Source organism: Triturus cristatus, chromosome 10, assembly GCF_964204655.1.
Source record: "Triturus cristatus chromosome 10, aTriCri1.1, whole genome shotgun sequence".
NCBI lineage: Eukaryota > Metazoa > Chordata > Amphibia > Caudata > Salamandridae > Triturus > Triturus cristatus.
The window spans coordinates 1,118,027,944-1,118,048,768 of NC_140593.1; the positions used below are offsets into that span (position 1 = coordinate 1,118,027,944).

General features: G+C 49.0%; 1 protein-coding gene across 1 annotated transcript in view; it reads left to right on the forward strand.

Moving 5' to 3' along the window:
• LMF1 (lipase maturation factor 1) overlaps window positions 1–20,825 on the forward strand; it is a 1,132,479-nt gene that overhangs the window by 272,812 nt on the left and 838,842 nt on the right. The window contains exon 3 of the mRNA XM_085629342.1: window positions 20,357–20,422. Coding sequence (XP_085485468.1) covers window positions 20,357–20,422 — 66 coding nt within the window. The remainder of the gene's footprint in view (window positions 1–20,356; window positions 20,423–20,825) is intronic.

The following is a 20,825-nucleotide window of genomic DNA, read 5'->3' on the forward strand; positions in this document are numbered from 1 at the left end:
GAATTACAATGAGCTAAATGTCACTAGTTGAATCCCGCAAGGCCGACTCCGGCCTTCGTCCTACCGGGGTCGATACACTTCTAAGGTCAAAGGCAACACCTGTTATTTACACCGCTTTGAATGCACGCACATGCGTGCTGTGTGAAGGGCTATGAAATTACTATTATTAAGCACATATAACGTCGGCCAGTCAGAAGTAAGAGACTATATACCGTTCGTTGTATCGGTTGCAAAACTAGCACAGTACAAAGGAAAGGCCGGAAAATGTTTTTAGGGACAACTGCTCTTCGCTTTGCAGCATCTGCCGTCAGTCTCTCTGGGTGAGTAACGAGAGGGAGGCCTGCCGGGATTGAGTGACCCGTGTGAGGGAAAAGTGTAAAGGGAAGCTGCGGTTTTGAGTGGCTCTCCTCTGTGGCGCACCTAATGCAATAGTGGAAAGTGCCCCCACCCCTCCACCAGCTGGGAAATGAAGCACAGGTATTACTCGGGTGCATAGAGCCTCTGACGACTCCCGAGCCCCGGCCGGTGCCACTGCACCTGCTGCACCATTGATAGCTACGCCCCTAGCTCTCCTCTAACTGTACTTGTTGCACCCTTCAGAGGCTCTGTTAACACACGCATTTGAAACCTCTCCCCACAAGTGAGCAGCTGCCCTCTGACCCCAGACAGAAGGAAGCCTGGCCCTGCCATGGCCCCCTGACTTGTTAAACTCCCCCCACCTGTGATATTGTGATGCTAATCGGCGCGCTGTAATCCTGCCATCAAAGCAGCGCAGGGCGACCCTGTACCTCCAGGCTGCGAGGCCCCCACGGCCAGGTGTCCCCCTGACTGCGGGCCTCGCTTCGTGGGGGTGCTTTGTTATGCAGACGGAGGAGGTGATCTTTGTTATAGGATTTGGACCACTAGCCCAGCGACTGAAACTTCACCCTCTTTGTCAGAGAGGGAAGTGACGTCAGCAGCTGTTGATACTGATAGCTGCACATCACCGACCCTTCATGGACCAGGCCTGTTATTAGAGTTGGACCCCTCTCATTACAGCTGCTCTCGCCCGCCCCTTCCGGGCCGCGAGGCACACTGAGAAGTGATGTACTTAATGCTAATTGTAGCAGGTGCAGGTGTCATGGCTGACAAGTCCAGAAGGTCGTATGTCACGACATCGAGGTCGATAATAGTGACCGCACAAATACCAACTCTACTTGTCGTCAGGGTAAGCAGATTGGTGATGTAAAGCCGAGGCATGCTGTCAGAGCTGGGAATGTAGGTATCATGGGGGCAGTACGTGGTGCCCGGGCCTGTAGGTGTGAGTCTCACGGGAGCCCAAGCATGGTTGTCTTTTACTTCCCAGTCTGGTGGGCCAATTTTCCTTGCCCGCTTTCTGGCCTATGCCACCCTTGCTACTTCACCAAAGGCACTGCAGAGGTGATGGAACAGTTTTCAGCATTGGGTGCAGGTGAGCGAGCCAACAAATTAACAGGGAGAGCCAGAGCCGAGCCAAGGGTCCGGCTCGGATCTTACAGCCTGTGCATGAGCCGAGCTCTGAAAATATTTGCTATGTGAATCACACAACAAACGTCACGTGAAATATGATAAAGCCTCTTCAGAGTTAAAAAAAAAAGGTGTATTTCTTTACATGTGGACGGTTTAATGGGGTACATAGCACTGCTGTGAGAAGTACTTATTGAAATTAATAGCTTTGTACATCTGGTAGTCTGAACTCACATATTTGATAGTGCATTCATAAGTGATAATGAAAAAAAATAGTTTTGCTAAAATAAAATATTTGCCGAAGATCACACAATTTATGTGGGAAAGTCACAATTTATACAGGTTATGTGGTTTCATTCTGTAGACCTCAGCCAGTAAATGGTTATCTATTTGCCTTCCCTTATGTTAAGGCTTAGTGTTTTTTACCTTCTAGTGAATTTTTCTGCAGTTTTTTTTAAATATAGCCTGAACATAACCAGAAGGTATTGGAGCGCTTTACATGAGCACCAGGTACATTACACAAGGTCACATGCGTTGTTTATAGGCATGGGGAGATAAAGTGATTCGTACAGAATCACAGGATGTTGATCCGATGCCGAGGCTCATTTACAGGAGCACTGGTGAGGTAGTGCACTGGCATTTACAGGACTAGTGAGGTAGTGCACTGCCATTTACAGGAGCACTGGTGAGGCAGTGCCATTTACAGGAGCACTGGTGAGGTGGTGCACTGCCATTTACAGGAGCAATGGTGAGTTAGTGCACTACGATTTACAGGAGCACTGGTGAGGTAGTGCACTCCCATTTACAGGAGCACTAGTGAGGTAGTGCACCATCATTTACAGGAGCACTGGTGGGTGAGGTAGTGCACTGCCATTTACAGGACTAGTGAGGTAGTGCACTGCCATTTCCAGGAGCACTGGTGAGGCAGTGCAGTGTCATTTACAGGAGCACTGGTGAGGCAGTGCAGTGCCATTTACAGGAGCACTGGTGAAATAGTGCACTGCCATTTACAGGAGCAATGGTGAGGCAGTGCAGTGCCATTTACAGGAGCACTGGTGAGGCAGTGCACTCCCATTTACAGGAGCACTGGTGAGGCAGTGTACTCCCATTTACAAGAGCACTGGTGAGGTAGTGCACTGCCATTTACAGGAGCACTGGTGAGGTGGTGCACTGCCATTTACAGGAGCAATGGTGTGGAATTGCACTGCCATTTACAGGAGCACTGGTGAGGTAGTGCAGTGCCATTTACAGGAGCAATGGTGAGGTAGTGCACTGCCATTTACAGGAGAACTGGTGAGGTAGTGCACTGTCATTTACAGGAGCACTGGTGAGGTGGTGCAGTGCCATTTACAGGAGCAATGGTGAGGTAGTGCACTGCCATTTACAGGAGAACTGGTGAGGTAGTGCACTGTCATTTACAGGAGCACTGGTGAGGTGGTGCACTGCCATTTACAGGAGCACTGGCGAGGCAGTGCAGTGCCATTTACAGGAGCAATCGTGAGGCAGTGCCATTTACAGGAGCACTGGTGAGGCAGTGCACTCCTATTTACAGGAGCACTGGTGAGGCAGTGCACTCCCATTTACAGGAGCACTGGTGAGGTAGTGCACTCCCATTTACAGGAGCACTGGTGAGGTAGTGCACTGCCATTTACAGGAGCACTGGTGAGGCAGTGCACTCCTATTTACAGGAGCACTGGTGAGGCAGTGCACTCCCATTTACAGGAGCACTGGTGAGGTAGTGCACTCCCATTTACAGGAGCACTGGTGAGGTAGTGCACTCCTATTTACAGGAGCACTGGTGAGGTAGTGCACTGCCATTTACAGGAGCACTGGTGAGGTAGTGCACTGCCATTTACAGGAGCACTGGTGAGGCAGTGCACTCCCATTTACAGGAGCACTGGTGAGGCAGTGTACTCCCATTTACAAGAGCACTGGTGAGGTAGTGCACTGCCATTTACAGGAGCACTGGTGAGGTGGTGCACTGCCATTTACAGGAGCAATGGTGTGGTATTGCACTGCCATTTACAGGAGCACTGGTGAGGTAGTGCAGTGCCATTTACAGGAGCAATGGTGAGGTAGTGCACTGCCATTTACAGGAGAACTGGTGAGGTAGTGCACTGTCATTTACAGGAGCACTGGTGAGGTGGTGCAGTGCCATTTACAGGAGCAATTGTGAGGTAGTGCACTGCCATTTACAGGAGAACTGGTGAGGTAGTGCACTGTCATTTACAGGAGCACTGGTGAGGTGGTGCACTGCCATTTACAGGAGCACTGGCGAGGCAGTGCAGTGCCATTTACAGGAGCAATCGTGAGGCAGTGCCATTTACAGGAGCACTGGTGAGGCAGTGCACTCCTATTTACAGGAGCACTGGTGAGGCAGTGCACTCCTATTTACAGGAGCACTGGTGAGGTAGTGCACTCCCATTTACAGGAGCACTGGTGAGGTAGTGCACTGCCATTTACAGGAGCACTGGTGAGGCAGTGCACTCCTATTTACAGGAGCGCTGGTGAGGCAGTGCACTCCCATTTACAGGAGCACTGGTGAGGTAGTGCACTCCCATTTACAGGAGCACTGGTGAGGTAGTGCACTCCCATTTACAGGAGCACTGAGGAGCACTGGTGAGGCAGTGCACTCCTATTTACAGGAGCACTGGTGAGGTAGTGCACTGCCATTTACAGGAGCACTGGTGAGGTAGTACACTGCCATTTACAGGAGCACTGGTGAGGTGGTGCACTGCCATTTACAGACAGAACATTTTTCATTGAAATGGCCACTAAATGTACACAGACTTAAAGTGTTAATGATAAAACTATGTTGCGCACAAACGATAATGTGTAGAAATCGGGTTTCTGTGAATATTTAACATTTGCCATCACCTAGTAAAGTGTATTGATTTGTTGGGATCCTATTAAAAGCTTTGTTTCCATTACACTTCAGAATTAAAAAAGTGTTTCTTTTATGCTTTCTCAACTGCTGATGTCTTTTGCAATAATTTTACATTCCAAGTTGTGTTGTTAAAAAAATTTAAATCCTACATCCTTTCCTTTCACTCTCAACACAAATGTCACATAGTTCAAATTACAAAATCCTCTCACTTTGCAGTCAGTGAAGGAAAATTAAACACCAATCTCCAAGTTACAGGAGAAACCAGACATGTGTAAGAAGACAGAGCCTTGCATTTGACCTCTTTGATAAGATGACATTTAAAGGCATTTCTATTGATCATTCTGTTTCTGAACTCCAGCATGGTTATTTTGGGGGTGCTGCAGCACCCACGCACCCCTACCTCCAGCGCCAATGGGGCATTGAGTAACAGACCCGCTCCACATCAGTCGAAGACCTGGAGCATGACTCAGAGTTTGGTTGTAACTAAAAATCCACCTATTTCTGGAGGTGACATTAGGGTCTGCATTATGAGTTTGCTTCATTTTAGTGTGCGGATTCCAGACGGCTGGAATCTCTAATTCCATAACTCAGCACTGAAATCGGCCATGATTCCACGTTTTGTCCCCGAAGGGAGAATAACCACAAACAGACTGAGGAGTACTGGACCCTTTTCCATGTGTTTATCCGTGACTCCCGGGACAAATCTGCTGGCATGTTCTGCCTGCTCAAAGTGGGGGAGCGGTGGAGGTAGGGTTAGGTGGGTCCTGGTGACTGGTGGAGGTTAGGGGAGCGGTGGAGGGTAGGGTTAGGTGGGTCCGGGTGACCGGTGGAGGGTAGGGGAGCAGTGGAGGGTAGGGTTAGGTGGATCCTGGTGACCGGTGGAGAGTAGGGTTAGGTGGGTCCTGGTGACCGGTGGAGGGTAGGGGAGCGGTGGAGGGTAGATGGGTCCTGGTGACCGGTGGAGGTTAGGGGAGCGGTGGAGGGTGGGGTTCGGTGGGTCCTGGTGACCAGTGGAGGTTAGGGGAGTGGTGGAGTGGTGGAGGGTAGGGTTAGGTGGGTCCTGGTGACCGGTGGAGGGTAAGGGAGCGGTGGAGGGTAGGGTTAGGTGGGTCCTGGTGACTGGTGGAGGGTAGGGGAGCGGTGGAGGGTAGGGTTAGGTGGGTCCTGGTGACTGGTGGAGGTTAGGGGAGCGGTGGAGGTAGGGCTAGGTGGGTCCTGGGGACCGGTGGAGGGTAGAGCTAGGTGGGTCCTGGTGACTGGTGGAGGTTAGGGGAGCGGTGGAGGGTGGGGTTCGGTGGGCCCTGGTGACTGGTGGAGGTTAGGGGAGTGGTGGAGGGTAGGGTTAGGTGGGTCCTGGTGACTGGTGGAGGTTAGGGGAGCGGTGGAGGGTGCGGTTCGGTGGGTTCTGGTGACCGGTGGAGGGTAGGGTTAGGTGGGTCCTGGTGACCGGTGGAGGGTAGGGGACCGTCGGAGGGTGGGGTTCGGTGGGTCCTGGTGACCGGTGGAGGGTAAGGTTAGGTGGGTCCTGGTGACCGGTGGAGGTTAGGGGAGTGGTGGAGGGTAGGGTTAGGTGGGTCCTGGTGACCGGTGGAGGGTAGGGTTAGGTGGGTCCTGGTGACTGGTGGAGGTTAGGGGAGCAGTGGAGGATGGGGTTCGGTGGGTCCTGGTGACCGGTGGAGGGTAGCGTTAGGTGTGTCCTGGTGACCGGTGGAGGTTAGGGGAGTGGTGGAGTGGTGGAGGGTAAGGTTAGGTGGGTCCTGAGGGTGTAGGCCAGAGGGGTGGTTGTCTGCTTCTCCATGTTGTGCTCTGGGGAGTTGCACAGAGCACTAGGCCCTGCCATTGGTCGGTTGGTGGAGGGCTAACCTATTATGTATGAGTGGAGGGTGGATAGGGGAGGCCTAGTGATGACTGAGGGCGCACTGCATGCCCCGCTGTGGTGATGCAAGGGCAGGGCGGTGCCCCTGCCCCCAGGCCCTCCACCCTGCAGCTGTTTCACCAGGTGCACATCTGCACGGTGAGTCCGACCCGGAAATATCAGGGCTGGAGTTTGCTGACCTGGTAATTCCAGAGGCCGTGAAGCACTCAGAATTGTGAGTTTTGGAATTTCACCAGGAGTTAGTGCTCCGGGTGGGAAACTGCCCCTCTTAGTGAGTGCATGCATAGAGAGTACAGTTCACAAGATGGATTCCCCCACAATGCTATTCCTGTGATGCGGGAAATGGAAATTCAGCTAGTAGGTGTTTATTGTTTTGAAAAAACGACACAGAAAAGCTAGGTTTGTTTCTGAGAATTGTTGTGCACCATAAGAAAAATAAATCCAGCATACAAATAAATCTCCATTTGAAATGAACAATGTTGGGACGAAGGTTTAATGTCCTGACCACCATGTGATGTAATTCCAGTAATGCACTTCATCCTTGCTGCCTGCACAAGAATGCTGTCACTAACTCTGAAATAAAGCCTTCCAGGTGAGCATTCAGTTATTCATAAAGTGCTTCAAGCCAGGTGTTCCTGAGCACTCAGTGCTGACAGATATGGGGAGGGAGACACCAGGAGACAGATATGGGGAGTGAGGCACCAGGAGACAGATATGGGGAGTGAGGCACCAGGAGACAGATATGGGGATTGAGGCACCAGGAGACAGATATGGGGAGTGAGGCACCAGGAGACAGATATGGGGAGTGAGGCACCAGGAGACAGATATGGGGAGTGAGGCACCAGGAGACAGATATGGGGATTGAGGCACCAGGAGACAGATATGGGGAGTGAGGCACCAGGAGACAGATATGGGGATTGAGGCACCAGGAGACAGATATGGGGAGTGAGGCACCAGGAGACAGATATGGGGAGTGAGGCACCAGGAGACAGATATGGGGAGTGAGGCACCAGGAGACAGATATGGTGGGGAGTGAGGCACCAGGAGACAGATATGGGGATTGAGGCACCAGGAGACAGATATGGGGAGTGAGGCACCAGGAGACAGATATGGTGGGGATTGAGGCACCAGGAGACAGATATGGGGATTGAGGCACCAGGAGACAGATATGGGGAGTGAGGCACCAGGAGACAGATATGGGGAGTGAGGCACCAGGAGACAGATATGGTGGGGATTGAGGCACCAGGAGACAGATATGGGGATTGAGGCACCAGGAGACAGATATGAGGAGTGAGGCACCAGGAGACAGATATGGGGATTGAGGCACCAGGAGACAGATATGGGGAGTGAGGCACCAGGAGACAGATATGGGGAGTGAGGCACCAGGAGACAGATATGGGGAGTGAGGCACCAGGAGACAGATATGGTGGGGAGTGAGGCACCAGGAGACAGATATGGGGATTGAGGCACCAGGAGACAGATATGGGGAGTGAGGCACCAGGAGACAGATATGGTGGGGATTGAGGCACCAGGAGACAGATATGGGGATTGAGGCACCAGGAGACAGATATGGGGAGTGAGGCACCAGAAGACAGATATGGGGAGTGAGGCACCAGGAGACAGATATGGTGGGGATTGAGGCACCAGGAGACAGATATGGGGATTGAGGCACCAGGAGACAGATATGGGGAGTGAGGCACCAGGAGACAGATATGTGGATTGAGGCACCAGGAGACAGATATGGGGAGTGAGGCACCAGGAGACAGATATGGGGAGTGAGGCACCAGGAGACAGATATGGGGAGTGAGGCACCAGGAGACAGATATGGGGAGTGAGGCACCAGGAGACAGATATGGTGGGGATTGAGGCACCAGGAGACAGATATGGGGATTGAGGCACCAGGAGACAGATATGGGGAGTGAGGCACCAGGAGACAGATATGTGGATTGAGGCACCAGGAGACAGATATGGGGAGTGAGGCACCAGGAGACAGATATGGGGAGTGAGGCACCAGGAGACAGATATGGGGAGTGAGGCACCAGGAGACAGATATGGGGAGTGAGGCACCAGTAATCTTGGCAGGCTCCTTGCTCTTCATGGATCTGGACAGACTGTAAGGCTGGGTTGGTGTGGGTTGTACTGGGCTTGTATGCCAAGCACGGCCAACCCCTCCCCAGGGGAATTTGTAGAAAGGGGCGGTGCTTTCATTAGAGCAGCAGCCGCAGTGACACCAGGGTCCAGAGACATGAAGGCCCCAATCAACCCCTAACGTGACCGTCTTTTAAGATCCAAACCGGTGTACGTCACAGTGCCAGTGGTTTGTGGGCGGGGCCTCCGCTCCCAAAACTTAGATAAAAAGTTGGCAAATGGTGTGTTCCAAACTCATCTTCCAAAAGTGATTTAAAAGCAGTAGGTTTTAAAGGTGTGTCAGACCACTTAGGGAGGGAGTTTGCTATCCCCCTGTCATTTGTCAGATGTATTTGGCATTTTCCTTCAGTTCTTCCTGGCTCATCCTTTCATATCACCATTTCAAGTACATTGCTAGCCATGTATAGTTTCATAGATATAGATAGATTCTCAGCCATATTATGCAACCCTAAAAGTAATACAGATTTTCAGGCTCTGACTTCAAGACTCGATCATAGTTAATTCACAATGGATGGAGTCCACAAGAGACCGGTTCTCGTGGTCTCCACAAAAAGGGGACCCCCAGAAGTCCATCTTGATTTCTGTACTATTGGAATTAAGCTTGAGCCTGTGGCAGCCCATCCAGTTCTTGGTCAACATCAGACATTGTGAAAACACATTTTGTGTTTAGTGCCAGATGCCACCGAAGTTTCTGAAAGATATGGATGGCGTGGACATGCATGGGAAACTGGAGACTATGGAGGGCGGGTGAAACATTGTGCCCACTGCTGGCAGCTTACTTATGGTGCCAACTCATTCAGTGATTTCTGACTTGTTCCTCTTTATGCCGAGTCCTCACCCTATGAATAGCCTCCAGGCACCAGGCTCCATCTGGAAAACTGTTCCTCCAGCAATGGCTCTCCAGCGATGCCAAGGAACACCACACAACTCCAGTTGTGACTCCATCGGTTCTAATTGTGACAGCATCAAATGAAATGTGGTGGTGACTGGCACTTTGGAGGTACTTCCTGTTTTTTCCGCACTTCATCGGCATGGCTCTGGAGCTCCTCCTCGGTCTTCACCAGTGAAATTCCTCAGTAAATTCATAGTGACTAGGTTTAATGTCACCTCTTGAGGTCTCTGGATTTAAGCCCTACTAATGGTGTCATAAGAAGATTTCTTTATTGGATCCATTTGACAAATGTGTGTGGTGTCACAGTGTCAACGACGGGACGCTTGCATGGTCTGTTGAGCCCCCTTCTGTATTGCTTACAGGAAGGATGTCTCTTCCCAATACCCACTGTACCACCCTACCCTGGACAGAGTAGTATATGGAAAAAGTGGCAAGTGTCTCTTTAAGAAGGACCCACAGAGGAGTAAAAACCCATCCTGGTCAAGAATAGAATAGCAAAACCCCAAACTCCTCTTAATGGAACAGAAAGCAGAAACGAGCCAGGTCAGTTTCTGGGGCTAGCACCAAGTGGAAAGATCTAGCTTTAAGGAGTGAAGATCATGGCCAAAAATGGAATCAAGGGGACAAAGAATGTGATGAAAAATAAGGGAACAAATGTGTTGCAATATACTCTTCACCGTCTCCTTATGGAGGGCTCTAACAGGAGCTGACATCACATGAAAAAGATCTTACTTCATCTTGCTTTGGGATCCTCGTAGATCATTTTAAGGACAGAGCTCCATCTTGGAAAGGGCATACTATGAGGCTTTTAAACACACCCTTTCTAAAAATCATGGCGTTCACCTGGGAAGGGAAGAATCCTAAGTTTGATATCTTTCATCCTGTGATAGGTTCCATGATCCCTTTGCCGCCAGTCTCGCCTTGTACTCCATACAACTCGTTGAAATTAGCTCAGCGTGGTTGCGAGCACAGATCTACCAAGGCAGTCTGGAGCTTAGCTGCTCGCTGTGCATGGCTTCTCACAACACGCCACCGGACTACACGAACAGTGCTTTTTACTCTTTAGTCCACACTGGGACCTGGTAATACCTCGACTGCATTTGTGGCACAGATGTAACACTGAGATCTGACCATGACCCTTTGGCCTACGGTCTACGGACTATTGTTCATCCATATAACAGGCATTGGGAAACCAAATTATTTTTGAGACGGTCAGGTAAGGATTCTCCAGTTTGGTCCCACTCCCCTCCTTTAGGTGGGTCCCCTAAAATGGAGAAACCCCCCAATAGATCTCCCACCCAAAACACAGTGCTAGTTTCTTCCTAGTCGCCAGAGTCATTGATGTTCTGAAGGGGATGAAGCTGGTGTTTTCAAACCCTTCCTCTAACACCTCCCAGTTCGAGGCTGTTCGACAAGCCATATTCATTTCAGGATGGTCGTAACCCTCCCAAGAGTGGCCCTGATCCTAATGGGTTGGTGATTCAGGTGGCTCTGACCTTTCATCCCTCAAGCCCATGCTTCTCCAGGCTCCTACATTGGTGCCACATCAGAGGAAGACTTTGGCTACCAAGGAGTCAGTCCTCATACCTTCTGCGGTACTCACGATGCCATCGCCGTTTCTGCCCTTGAAGCTTTTTTCGGCACTGCCTCAAACTTCGACAATGGCAGATAGCATCTGATTGGCAAAATTAGGTCAAAACCTTCTTTAGTGATGAACCTTTGTCACAGGATCTGCCTGGATCCCAGAGATTCACCTTGATAGAGGGACTCTTTGGATCAAATTCTGAACCCTTCGATATGTCCAGTAGGCATTACTGGCATACACAGGAAGAAGATTCGGCCACTGAAACTTCCTCCCTCATTATCACACGAATACTGGCCTTAATCTAAACCATTCAAATTCTAATTGCTTCACTTTTTTTGTGTGGGGGGGGGTGTTGTGGAGATATTCTGCTCTCACATGATATTTAAAGTAAGGCTCATGCCACTACTGAATTACATGTGTAGGGAGGGTACACAATATATATGATCATCTAGGATCCTAGCGAATGCCCCGCTGCAAAATTTTGAATTACAGTTCGAAATAAAGTCAGACATTTTGAGACTTTTTGCTACTTGCACCTTGTCTGGCAATCTCCTTTTGTGTGATGCGACTATAGAAGCTGAAAAATCAATCAACTTGGGAGTTTGTCATTTCTGAAGTGGTTGCCAGTACCCACTGCTGCATACAAACACCAGAGTTGAAAAAAATAACAGCATCTTTTTTGGGGTGGAGAGCGCTGGTGGAATGAAATTTGGTTGCTTTGACACATCTCAAGAGAGAGAGAGAGAGACCTTCCTTATTTCTCGGGCCTCCTTTAGAGGAGATTTGTTCCCTTACGTCTGTGGTACGGAAAGCCGTGGAGATGCTAGACTGCTGACAGCGCTGTGGTTGCAGGCCTTCCAACCCCAAGTTCTCGTCAAGCTATCCCTAACTGGAGAGTTTGATTGCCCAAGTTTCATCACCCAAACTGAATCCAAACGCATGTGTCACTCAATGCTGATAGTGAGTCTAAAAGATTCGACCCCTGGACAGTTTCGAGCTGCACATTGCTGATACCAAATAAGGCTTTAGATGGTTCATCCGCACCCCATGGGTGCTGGCTGAGAGGGTTGTAGTTGGGCTTGCTGACAATATGAAGAACGCTTTCTCTGACTTGGTGAGCGACGGATCGGATGCTTCAAACCGATTCTGAAGTGCTGCCAGGAATCTGCTCACACAGGGGTTCAATCCAGGGACACTGCAGCTTTCTGCGCCAACCTGCCTGAATGTTTGACACAGGCTTTCCAGGAGATGTCCAGGTGACATCAATGAGTATACAAAACAGCGATGGATGGAATGCTTACATTAATCTCAGCCACTGGTAATCACTCGGGCCACATCCCAATGCGTCCTTACTTTTCACACCATGCCATCTCAACTTAGACCCAGATACATGCAAATCAATTTTGGTCATTGTAGGAGAGTAGGGTCTGCTTTCTATGTTCACCCCCACTTTTTGCTTTTGCTTCACTGGTTTTCGACTTAGATGTGGCTGTGGGCCTGCTAATCAGACCCACAGCCCAGCTGTTCTCTCTCTAAATTCACTATGCACTTTAGGTGCATAACCCAATTGGTAAGGATCACCTTTTTGGACCCTGTACAGTGTGCCTTAGGTACCCAGGGCATAGGTGTACCCTAGGCCTACCAGGGGCTGCAGCATGTATTATGCCACCCCTGGCTGGCCTTCCATTATGACACAACTGGCTGATCACTCAGCTGGGGCAAGGTCGTGTAATCACCCCTTGCTTAGGTGTAGTATTCCTATACCTACCTTATATATAGACACATGGGTAACCTATCAGTCACTCCTATGGCAGGCCTTAACAATCCTGAAGGCAGAGTGCTTGGTAACATGTGAGATGGTGCTCTAGCATGAGCTGAGCCTGTCTGCAGCTTTCGGAACCATGTCCTTATAGCTGTTCTATGATATCGCCTACCATATACTCTTAAAGTGCCTTATAATCCTCGCGGTTATGGTAACTATGGTTTGGCTTTATCAAAACATGTCGTGTAAGGTGTCTAACACTTTGGAATACTACCCCCACACCATTTCTGGCAGTGAGGATAGTATTCCTCCCTTCTAGAGGGAGAAGACATGTTGAAGACCTACTACCCGGTTAAAGTTAACCAGAGCCCCAGCGTCACAAAATGGACGCTGCTGCCACAGACACGAGTCTGACCTCCTGCTGCTGGGAGACCTTCCAGCGAGGGAGGCTTGGACAATAGGTTTCCTGCCTTGGGAGGTGCTAGCACCACCCTAGAAAGGCCTTAGTGTATTGGGGCAGGGAGGGATGAATGAAACGAGACACTGCCTGGGGCACACAAGGTGTCCCATGCATAGTCCAGTTCAAACCGGTGCTGGGGCACTCCAGCCCCAGTCCTGGCGCGAAACTGGACAAAGGGAAGGGGGTGTAACCACCCCCCTCCCTGGTCCCACCCATAGGAGGGACCTAGCAGGTAACCCAGCCCCCCAGATTAGTATAAGAGTGGGAGCTGAGTCCCTAGGACTTTAGATTATCCTGAACCTGCATCTTGAACAGAAACTCTGGACCTTCGACATTCTACTACGGAAGAAGACTGAAGAATCTCCCTTGTGGCCAAGGAGTGACCACCCTGGGTAACCAGGCACCATCCAGCAACCGCTGCTTGCTTTGCGACTGATCCTACGAGGGACGACTGCAGAGACTGACCAGCGCCGTGACTTCCAGACACCTCTGAACCAGATCCACATCTACAGCAAAGCTGAGACCCGTGGAGGCGACGAGGGACGTGGGACCGGCGACTTGGGAAAAGTGGCTAGTAACTGACTAGCGCGACTTCTGAGGCTTCCTCGAGGCTGTGCTTGGGGAATTGAGAAGCCCCAATCCCGAGCACCATCTGCAAAGAAGATCAGCTCCCCACACTTCACGTGTTCTGCGTGGGGCCCTTCTGCACCTGAGTTGCTCGACGTGTTGTCCGGTTGCTGGCCCGTTGGCTAGTGACCTCTGTGACGACGAACCTTCAATTTTGCTTTGCTGGTCCGGCTCCTCCAGACTGGCACCCGCTCCCCTGTGAAAGGGAAGCACCCCAGACCTTCCTGGTCTGCGACAGAAGCAAGTCCTCCATCCTGCGTGGGTTACGCTTGCCAAGGCTTGTTGGGTCCTAACTCAACATCGACGCCGCCGACAGCAAGAGCCTTCGTGGGACAGCTCGCCTCCTGGTTCTGGTCATCCTCGACGCCTCCTGGTACCCGTGGCTGCTGCGACAAGCTTCACCTCTTCACTTGCATCTCCCCGACATCGCCTGGTTCCTTCCTGGTTCCTTCCCGGCTCCTGGCTGGTGACCTAGACTCTGTCCCCTCTGCTTGCAGGTATCCTCCTTCCTGATTCCATCCTTGGAATCCACCGGACACTCTTCACTGACTGCCTGTCAGCAACTTTCTTCAGGCATCCATAGGAGTCGACGACAAAACCCGACGCAAGTTCACACCGATGCACCCGCAGCCCGTGGGCTAGGTAACTTGAGTACTCCGGTGCTCACAAGGGTATTGACTATCCAAGTGTCTAGTTTCCAAGTCTCGACTTCCTAGCTATACCCGAAGTGTCCTAAAACTCTTAATTACTAAATACTACTATTTCTATCGACTTTAACGCATTACGCGTGAGTGTTTCCACTCTGCGCCTGAATCCCGTGGGCCTCCCACTGCCTAGCAACTGATAGGATAGTGTAGCTCCAGCGATTCCCTAGGCCTAGGCCTATCCTGTGTTTGTGACAGTGGTTCTTATACCACTTACTTAGTATATGGTTTGCGTGGCCCCTAGGGCCTAACTGTATTACTACCTGTGTGACTTATGTATGCTTAAACAAGACTGTGTTGTACTTACCTCGAATCTCATAAAGAGTGCTGAGGGTGTTTTGACTAGAATAAATACATTCTATTTTTATAATATATCTGTTGTGGTGTCCTTTCATTTGGTATTCAAGGGGTTGCAAATGGTATAACAGCTGGCTTCACATGCCATACAGAGTTTAGCCCAAGACTGCTCTTGTCCATGCTACCATTAGGATAGCTGGTCTATAAGGTTCACTTTACAACCAATCACCATAAGGGTTGTTTGGACTGATACAAGGTGTACACTAGAACTAGTGACATCATATATCAGGCCAACTTCTCACAGTCATGCTCCAGTAGGAACAGTCCAGCCCGAACTGCCAAGCCAGGTCCCCCCTAAACTACAACGCAACCAACCCAGGACCGGTTTTGCCCTAGTTGTGGGCTTATCAGCCAGACACAGCTTGGTTCCAGTTCGGGCTGGACTGTTCCCATGAGGAACAGGGTCAAGACTGATCTGCATATGACTGGGTCCTAAGTGAGGAGTGATGGTGAGCAAAAGAACGATAGATTGGAGTGCTCCCCTGAGCGACTGCCAGTGGTTGGATTTATTACAAGCTACCTTCCATCCCTTGTGTGTTTCATGGACCGTCCAAAATGGCATAGGCAGTGCTTAATTTGTAAAAAACGTAGTGCCGGGGCCCTCGAAAGGAGGACCCTAGAGTTTGCACCATCCGTTGCTCCTGGCAGCACTGCCAATGACAGCACCAACACACTACTAATCATCACACTCTTAAAAGTGTGACAATTCATACTATTACAGGCCCACAAAGCTATAAGAATGGCTTTGGAGGCAAATACCAATAATTGGAAATGTAAATTGAAATAATAAACAGAAGTTGTTGTGTTCATAGCTAACTTGGCTGACACCACGACCATGTGGCAGACAGGCATAAGCCCTGGTGCTGGCAATTAAGTGCCGGTGCTGAGCACCGGAAAGCAACGGCACAAATTAAGTCTGGGTATAGGTATGCCCAGACATGGGTCCCATGCTCACTGTGTCACTGGAACCATGGTGTACCCAGCTGATGAGCCCATAAATCGGGGCGAAACCGGTTATCGGTTGCTTGTGTTCCGTTTCAGAGAGGACCTCGCTTGGCAGTTCGAGCTGGATTGTTCCCATGAGGAATGGGGTCAAGACTGATTTGCATATGGCTGGGCCTAACCTGAGGTGGCCTGGTGAGCAAAAAAACGATAAGTTGGATTGCTACCCCGAGCGATCGCCAGTGGTCGGACTTATTGCAGCAGCTTCTCATCACCTTTTGTGTGTTTCATGTTCCACTGTTAGTGGCATGGGTATACCCAGGCGTGGGCCCCATACTCACTGTGTCACTTGAACCAAGCTGTACCCGGCTGAAGAGCCCATAACTGGGGTGAATTCGGTCCTGGGTTGCTTGTGTTCCGGTTCAGGGAGGAACTGGCTTGGCAGTTCGGGCTGGACTGTTCCCACGAAGAACAGGGTCGTGACTAATTTGCATATGTTTGGGTCCAAACTGAGGTGGCCTGGTGAGCAAAAGAACGATGGGTTGGAGTGCTATCCAGAGCGATTGCCAGTGGTTAGACTTGTTGCAAGCAGCCTCCCATCACCTTTTATGTGTTTCAGGTGACATTAATGGACATGTCTTTCAATGGTGAGCAGCTTTTTTGGGGAGAAGCACTGTTCCTCAGATACGTTCTATGTATAAGGCTTCTAAACCCCTTCATTCGGGAGGACACTTTGGGTCAGTGGCTGCTGACCTTCTGTGCTGGGTTTGGAAGGTGTCCCCAGATGTCCAATTTCATCTGCTGATACTCCCTGCTGATTGTCGTTTCCTCTGATTCACAGTGGTGTCCCAGTACTACCAGTCAGACTCCCCAGGATTTTGAGGCCTGGGATGGCAAATTTTGTGGCAAATAAAGCAAAATTTGCTATCCCAAACCCCATAATTTGTGGTACTTTTGCGCCGGGCAGAACATGTGCTTGTCCCACAAATACCACTGTGTCACTACTGGAGACTCTGACAATCACTTTCTGTGACCTGGCAGAATGTCCAGCAGCGCCGCACCTCGGAAAAGGAGGGTGTCTGATGCCAGAGAGTGTATTTCTAAATTTTAGAACATCGGACAGACACTATTCCTAAGGTACACAGGAGAGCAGGGGGCAAATGGAGTGGTGGGTGCACTGGAGATTCAGGAGTCGGATGGCAATGGGGTGAGGAGAGGGGGCCATCCAGGGACCAAAGCCCTCATTATAAGGGTTTGATTTTTCCTGGCAGTAGCATGAGCATCGTTTGACTTGAGGGTGATATTGGCCTTCACTGAAGGCTCTGACACTGGTTGCTCATTGGGCCACTGTTGGTTCGAAGGCTTGTTGTGGACGGGATTGATTTTGGATGCCCACTTCATGTATGTTTGCTTTGTTGCTGGTACTTTGTTTTATCAGTTAATACCTATGTCACGCAATGATTATCCGAAGAGCCTGGTTTATTCAATTTATTGTTTATGAATAAATGTGGCTATGTATAAACAAAAAGAGAGCAAGGAAAAAGATAACTTGTCCTTTTCCCCATATAGGATATAGATAAACAAAATGGACAAGTTCTATTACGAGGTATCTGCGGTCAAACACTTTTTGCCGCTACCTTCAATAGAAAGGAGTGCAAACAACTGTAGATAGATTTTAGGAAACCCCTTACCCACCTACCTGGTAGGTGGCATGCTTCATCATCGGGGCCCAGCTGGATCACCTAGTGTAATCCAGCTGTGCTACAACGCCTGAGTTACAGCGGAGCAGGTTGTTCGGTGAAGGAAAGTGACGTGATATGTGAAGTGCAGTTATGAGTTAAAAATGTCTCTAGGAATGCCCTTTTTGAAAAGTTTTAATGTTAGGGTCCTAGGACATAAGTAAAAACAGACTCGGGATCTCTTAGGGGGTATGGTATATACCCCGGTATCCCTATTAAATATTTGGGTCTGCTAGTTTCAGCCTCTGGGTTAGATCTTAAGGCTTTCGTCAGGACCAAATTTGTGCGTGACCAAAAAGGGGGCCACCTGGGTGTAAATATCAGCACACACTGTAAAGTGTGCTGTGAGTGTAGTGGATTGTGGTGTTTACTCACAAATCCTCTGGTTGGAGTACATTAACTCTGAGTGTATTATGCCTCATGGATCCGATCGGTCTGCTGTGTCCCGTGCTGACCGTTTGCCAGGGGATAAAAAGGACGTTATGACCTACGCAGCCAGTCGGATCCGCTGTTGTGCACAGGCATAATACACTCAGAGTTTATGTACTCCAACCAGAGGATTTGTGAGTAAACACCACAATCCACTACACTCACAGCACACTTTACGGTGTGTGCTGATATTTACACCCAGGTGGCCCCCTTTTTGGTCACGCACAAATTTGGTCCTGACGAAAGCCTTAAGATCTAACCCAGAGGCTGAAACTAGTAGACCCAAATATTTACTAGGGATACCGGGGTATATACCATACCCCCTAAGAGATCCCGAGTCTGTTTTTACTTATGTCCTAGGACCCTTCCATTAACACTTTTCAAAAAGGGCATTCCTAGAGACATTTTTAACTCATAACTGCACTTCACATATCGCATCACTTTCCTTCACCGAACAACCTGCTCCGCTGTAACTCAGGCGTTGTAGCACAGCTGGATTACACTAGGTGATCCAGCTGGGCCCCGATGATGAAGCATGCCACCTACCAGGTAGGTGGGTAAGGGGTTTCCTAAAAACTATCTACAGTTGTTTGCACTCCTTTCTATTGAAGGTAGCAGCAAAAAGTGTTTGACCGCAGATACCTCGTAATAGAACTTGTCCATTTTGTTTATCTATAAACGTGGCTATGGCCACTGGTTGTGTCCTCACTTAAGACTGTTATAGTCCTCTGCTCCAGCTCTGTTTTGGTGGCAGAAACTATAGTTAGATGCCTACAGGTAAAAGAATCCTTAGCAATTATGCAGAAAGATAACAGCAGTGATGCAGTTCTCCCTCTCCCAGCAGAGGGCATTGTACACATTTTACACATATGTAATGGTTATCCGGAGCACTCTGTAACACAAACTTTCTTCCCATGAGTTCTATGAAACCCTTCCTTGCATAACCTATGAGGAAGTACAGTCCATCCATTAAAAATAGAATTTCCCCATTATCTCAATCTTCAATTGCATGTCAAAGTGATTGAGGTCAATAACATCGGCCTGGACACTGACCGACTCCACAATAACAACTTGCATCAGTTTGTGAAGGCAAGCATACACAGGGGAGTGTACATTTACTGTTCTTAACCCCACATCTAGTCACCATGAAGCTAGGTTTTTCTTCTATGTTGCAGAGTTGATATAAATGCAGATCAACATTAAAAACTCCATATTTTGATGGAGCGCCTCTCCCAGTTTCGGCCATTACTTGACTTCTGGAGCAAACAGTGGCCAATCACCGCCATTACTTTGCCGATTCATGAGATTTTGGAGAACGCAGGAACTGTGATTTGTGACCTACAGGAGGATCTGAGCATATTTTATTTTCTGTTTTTCATGACCCTCAAGTCAGTTTCTGTTCAGTGTTCTGCGGGCAGGGACCAGAAATTCTTGTGTAGTTCAATTGAAGACAAAAGTCTGAAGTAGCTATCAAATATATAAATTCCAATCCACAATAGAGAATGTAGGGCCTCATTTAGAGTTTGGAGGGAACCTTCCAATTTTTTTTAAATAAACTCTAAATATGAAGTAGAGTCCACTGGCTGTATTTTCTCCACAATGCTACCTATGGAGGAGGCAATTCACCTTGTGGGTTCTACTTCATATTTATAGTTTCCTCCAGAAATTTGAGGATTTTCCGTTCCCTCCAAATTTTAAATAAGGCTGTAAATCGAACCTAGGTGGCTGATGAGCATAGGTATGCAACACAAGCCTCCAGCCTCAGTGCTTCCCCAGATGATGTAGTCATATAATTGTTTCCTAATTTTCTATAGAAATCGTTTGCAGAATATTTATAGTGAGATCACATATTTCTTTTGTCATTGACTTGGGGGGGGTGTGTGTGTGTGTCTGTGTGTTTGTTTCCCAGACTCCTGAATAGAGCGCAGTGTGCCAGAGACATGAGATCAGGACTTTATAACTAGACACAACACTCAGTTTGTGGCATTATCTGTCATGCTCACACTACACTGTTGTAACAGAGCCCCCTTTTCTCTTTTACATCTCCACCATTTTCTCTTTTACATCTCCCCTTCACCCCAACATCTCTTTCCTTGTAGCTTGTCATATTGTTTGCCCTCATTGAGTTAATGTGATCGCCTGGACACTCCAAGGCAATGGAAGCTTGCACCCTTGTGTATATGTTGTATCATGTATATGTGTGCGCACTGCTGCTGCCTCTACTTTATCTGCTTTAGGTATGTGAGGGAAGCTTGACCAGCTGAACACATGTGATACGTGTTCTCTGTCTTACTACTGGAGAAAATATTTTCAGTGTACGAAAGGCAAAACGACTGCCTTTTTCAATATTTGTACTGAAACATGCAGTGGCTCTTAACAGAAAGACAAATGTGAAAAGGGGTCTACTGTAAGGGGTCTTCAACTGTAGCAAAACTCAATGTTTTCTCTCGTTGCTCATTGCAGGGGGTGAATAAACTGGCCGGAGATCCCTGCTGGAGAGACCTCACCTGCATGGACTACCATTATGAGGTAAGATGTATGGGACCATTTCCTCCAGTTTGCCCCTAGAAGCCGTGCTTCAAGTGTGCAAGCCACGCCTCCATTTTTCATCAGACAGTAGCAGCCCTTCTAAGCAGGGCTGTTCACCAGACAGTCCTAACACTTCTCTAAAGGAAGCAGGAGCTAGAAGGTGGAGAACACCCACACTTTTGTTTTTGTCATTCCTATCACTGATTGAAAATAGGTTTTAATTTCCAAATGGTTATGTGTGGTTTTGTGTCTCTAAATAGTTAAGCGGCATCCACAACTATTGACTCCTGTTGGGAAGCAATTGGTGGTAGAAGGCGCGGTGCATTTTACAATGTACATAGTCTGCTAAAGGTAACACAATGACAGCTCCAAAAACCTCTCCTATGTTTCTACTTTGAGCTGT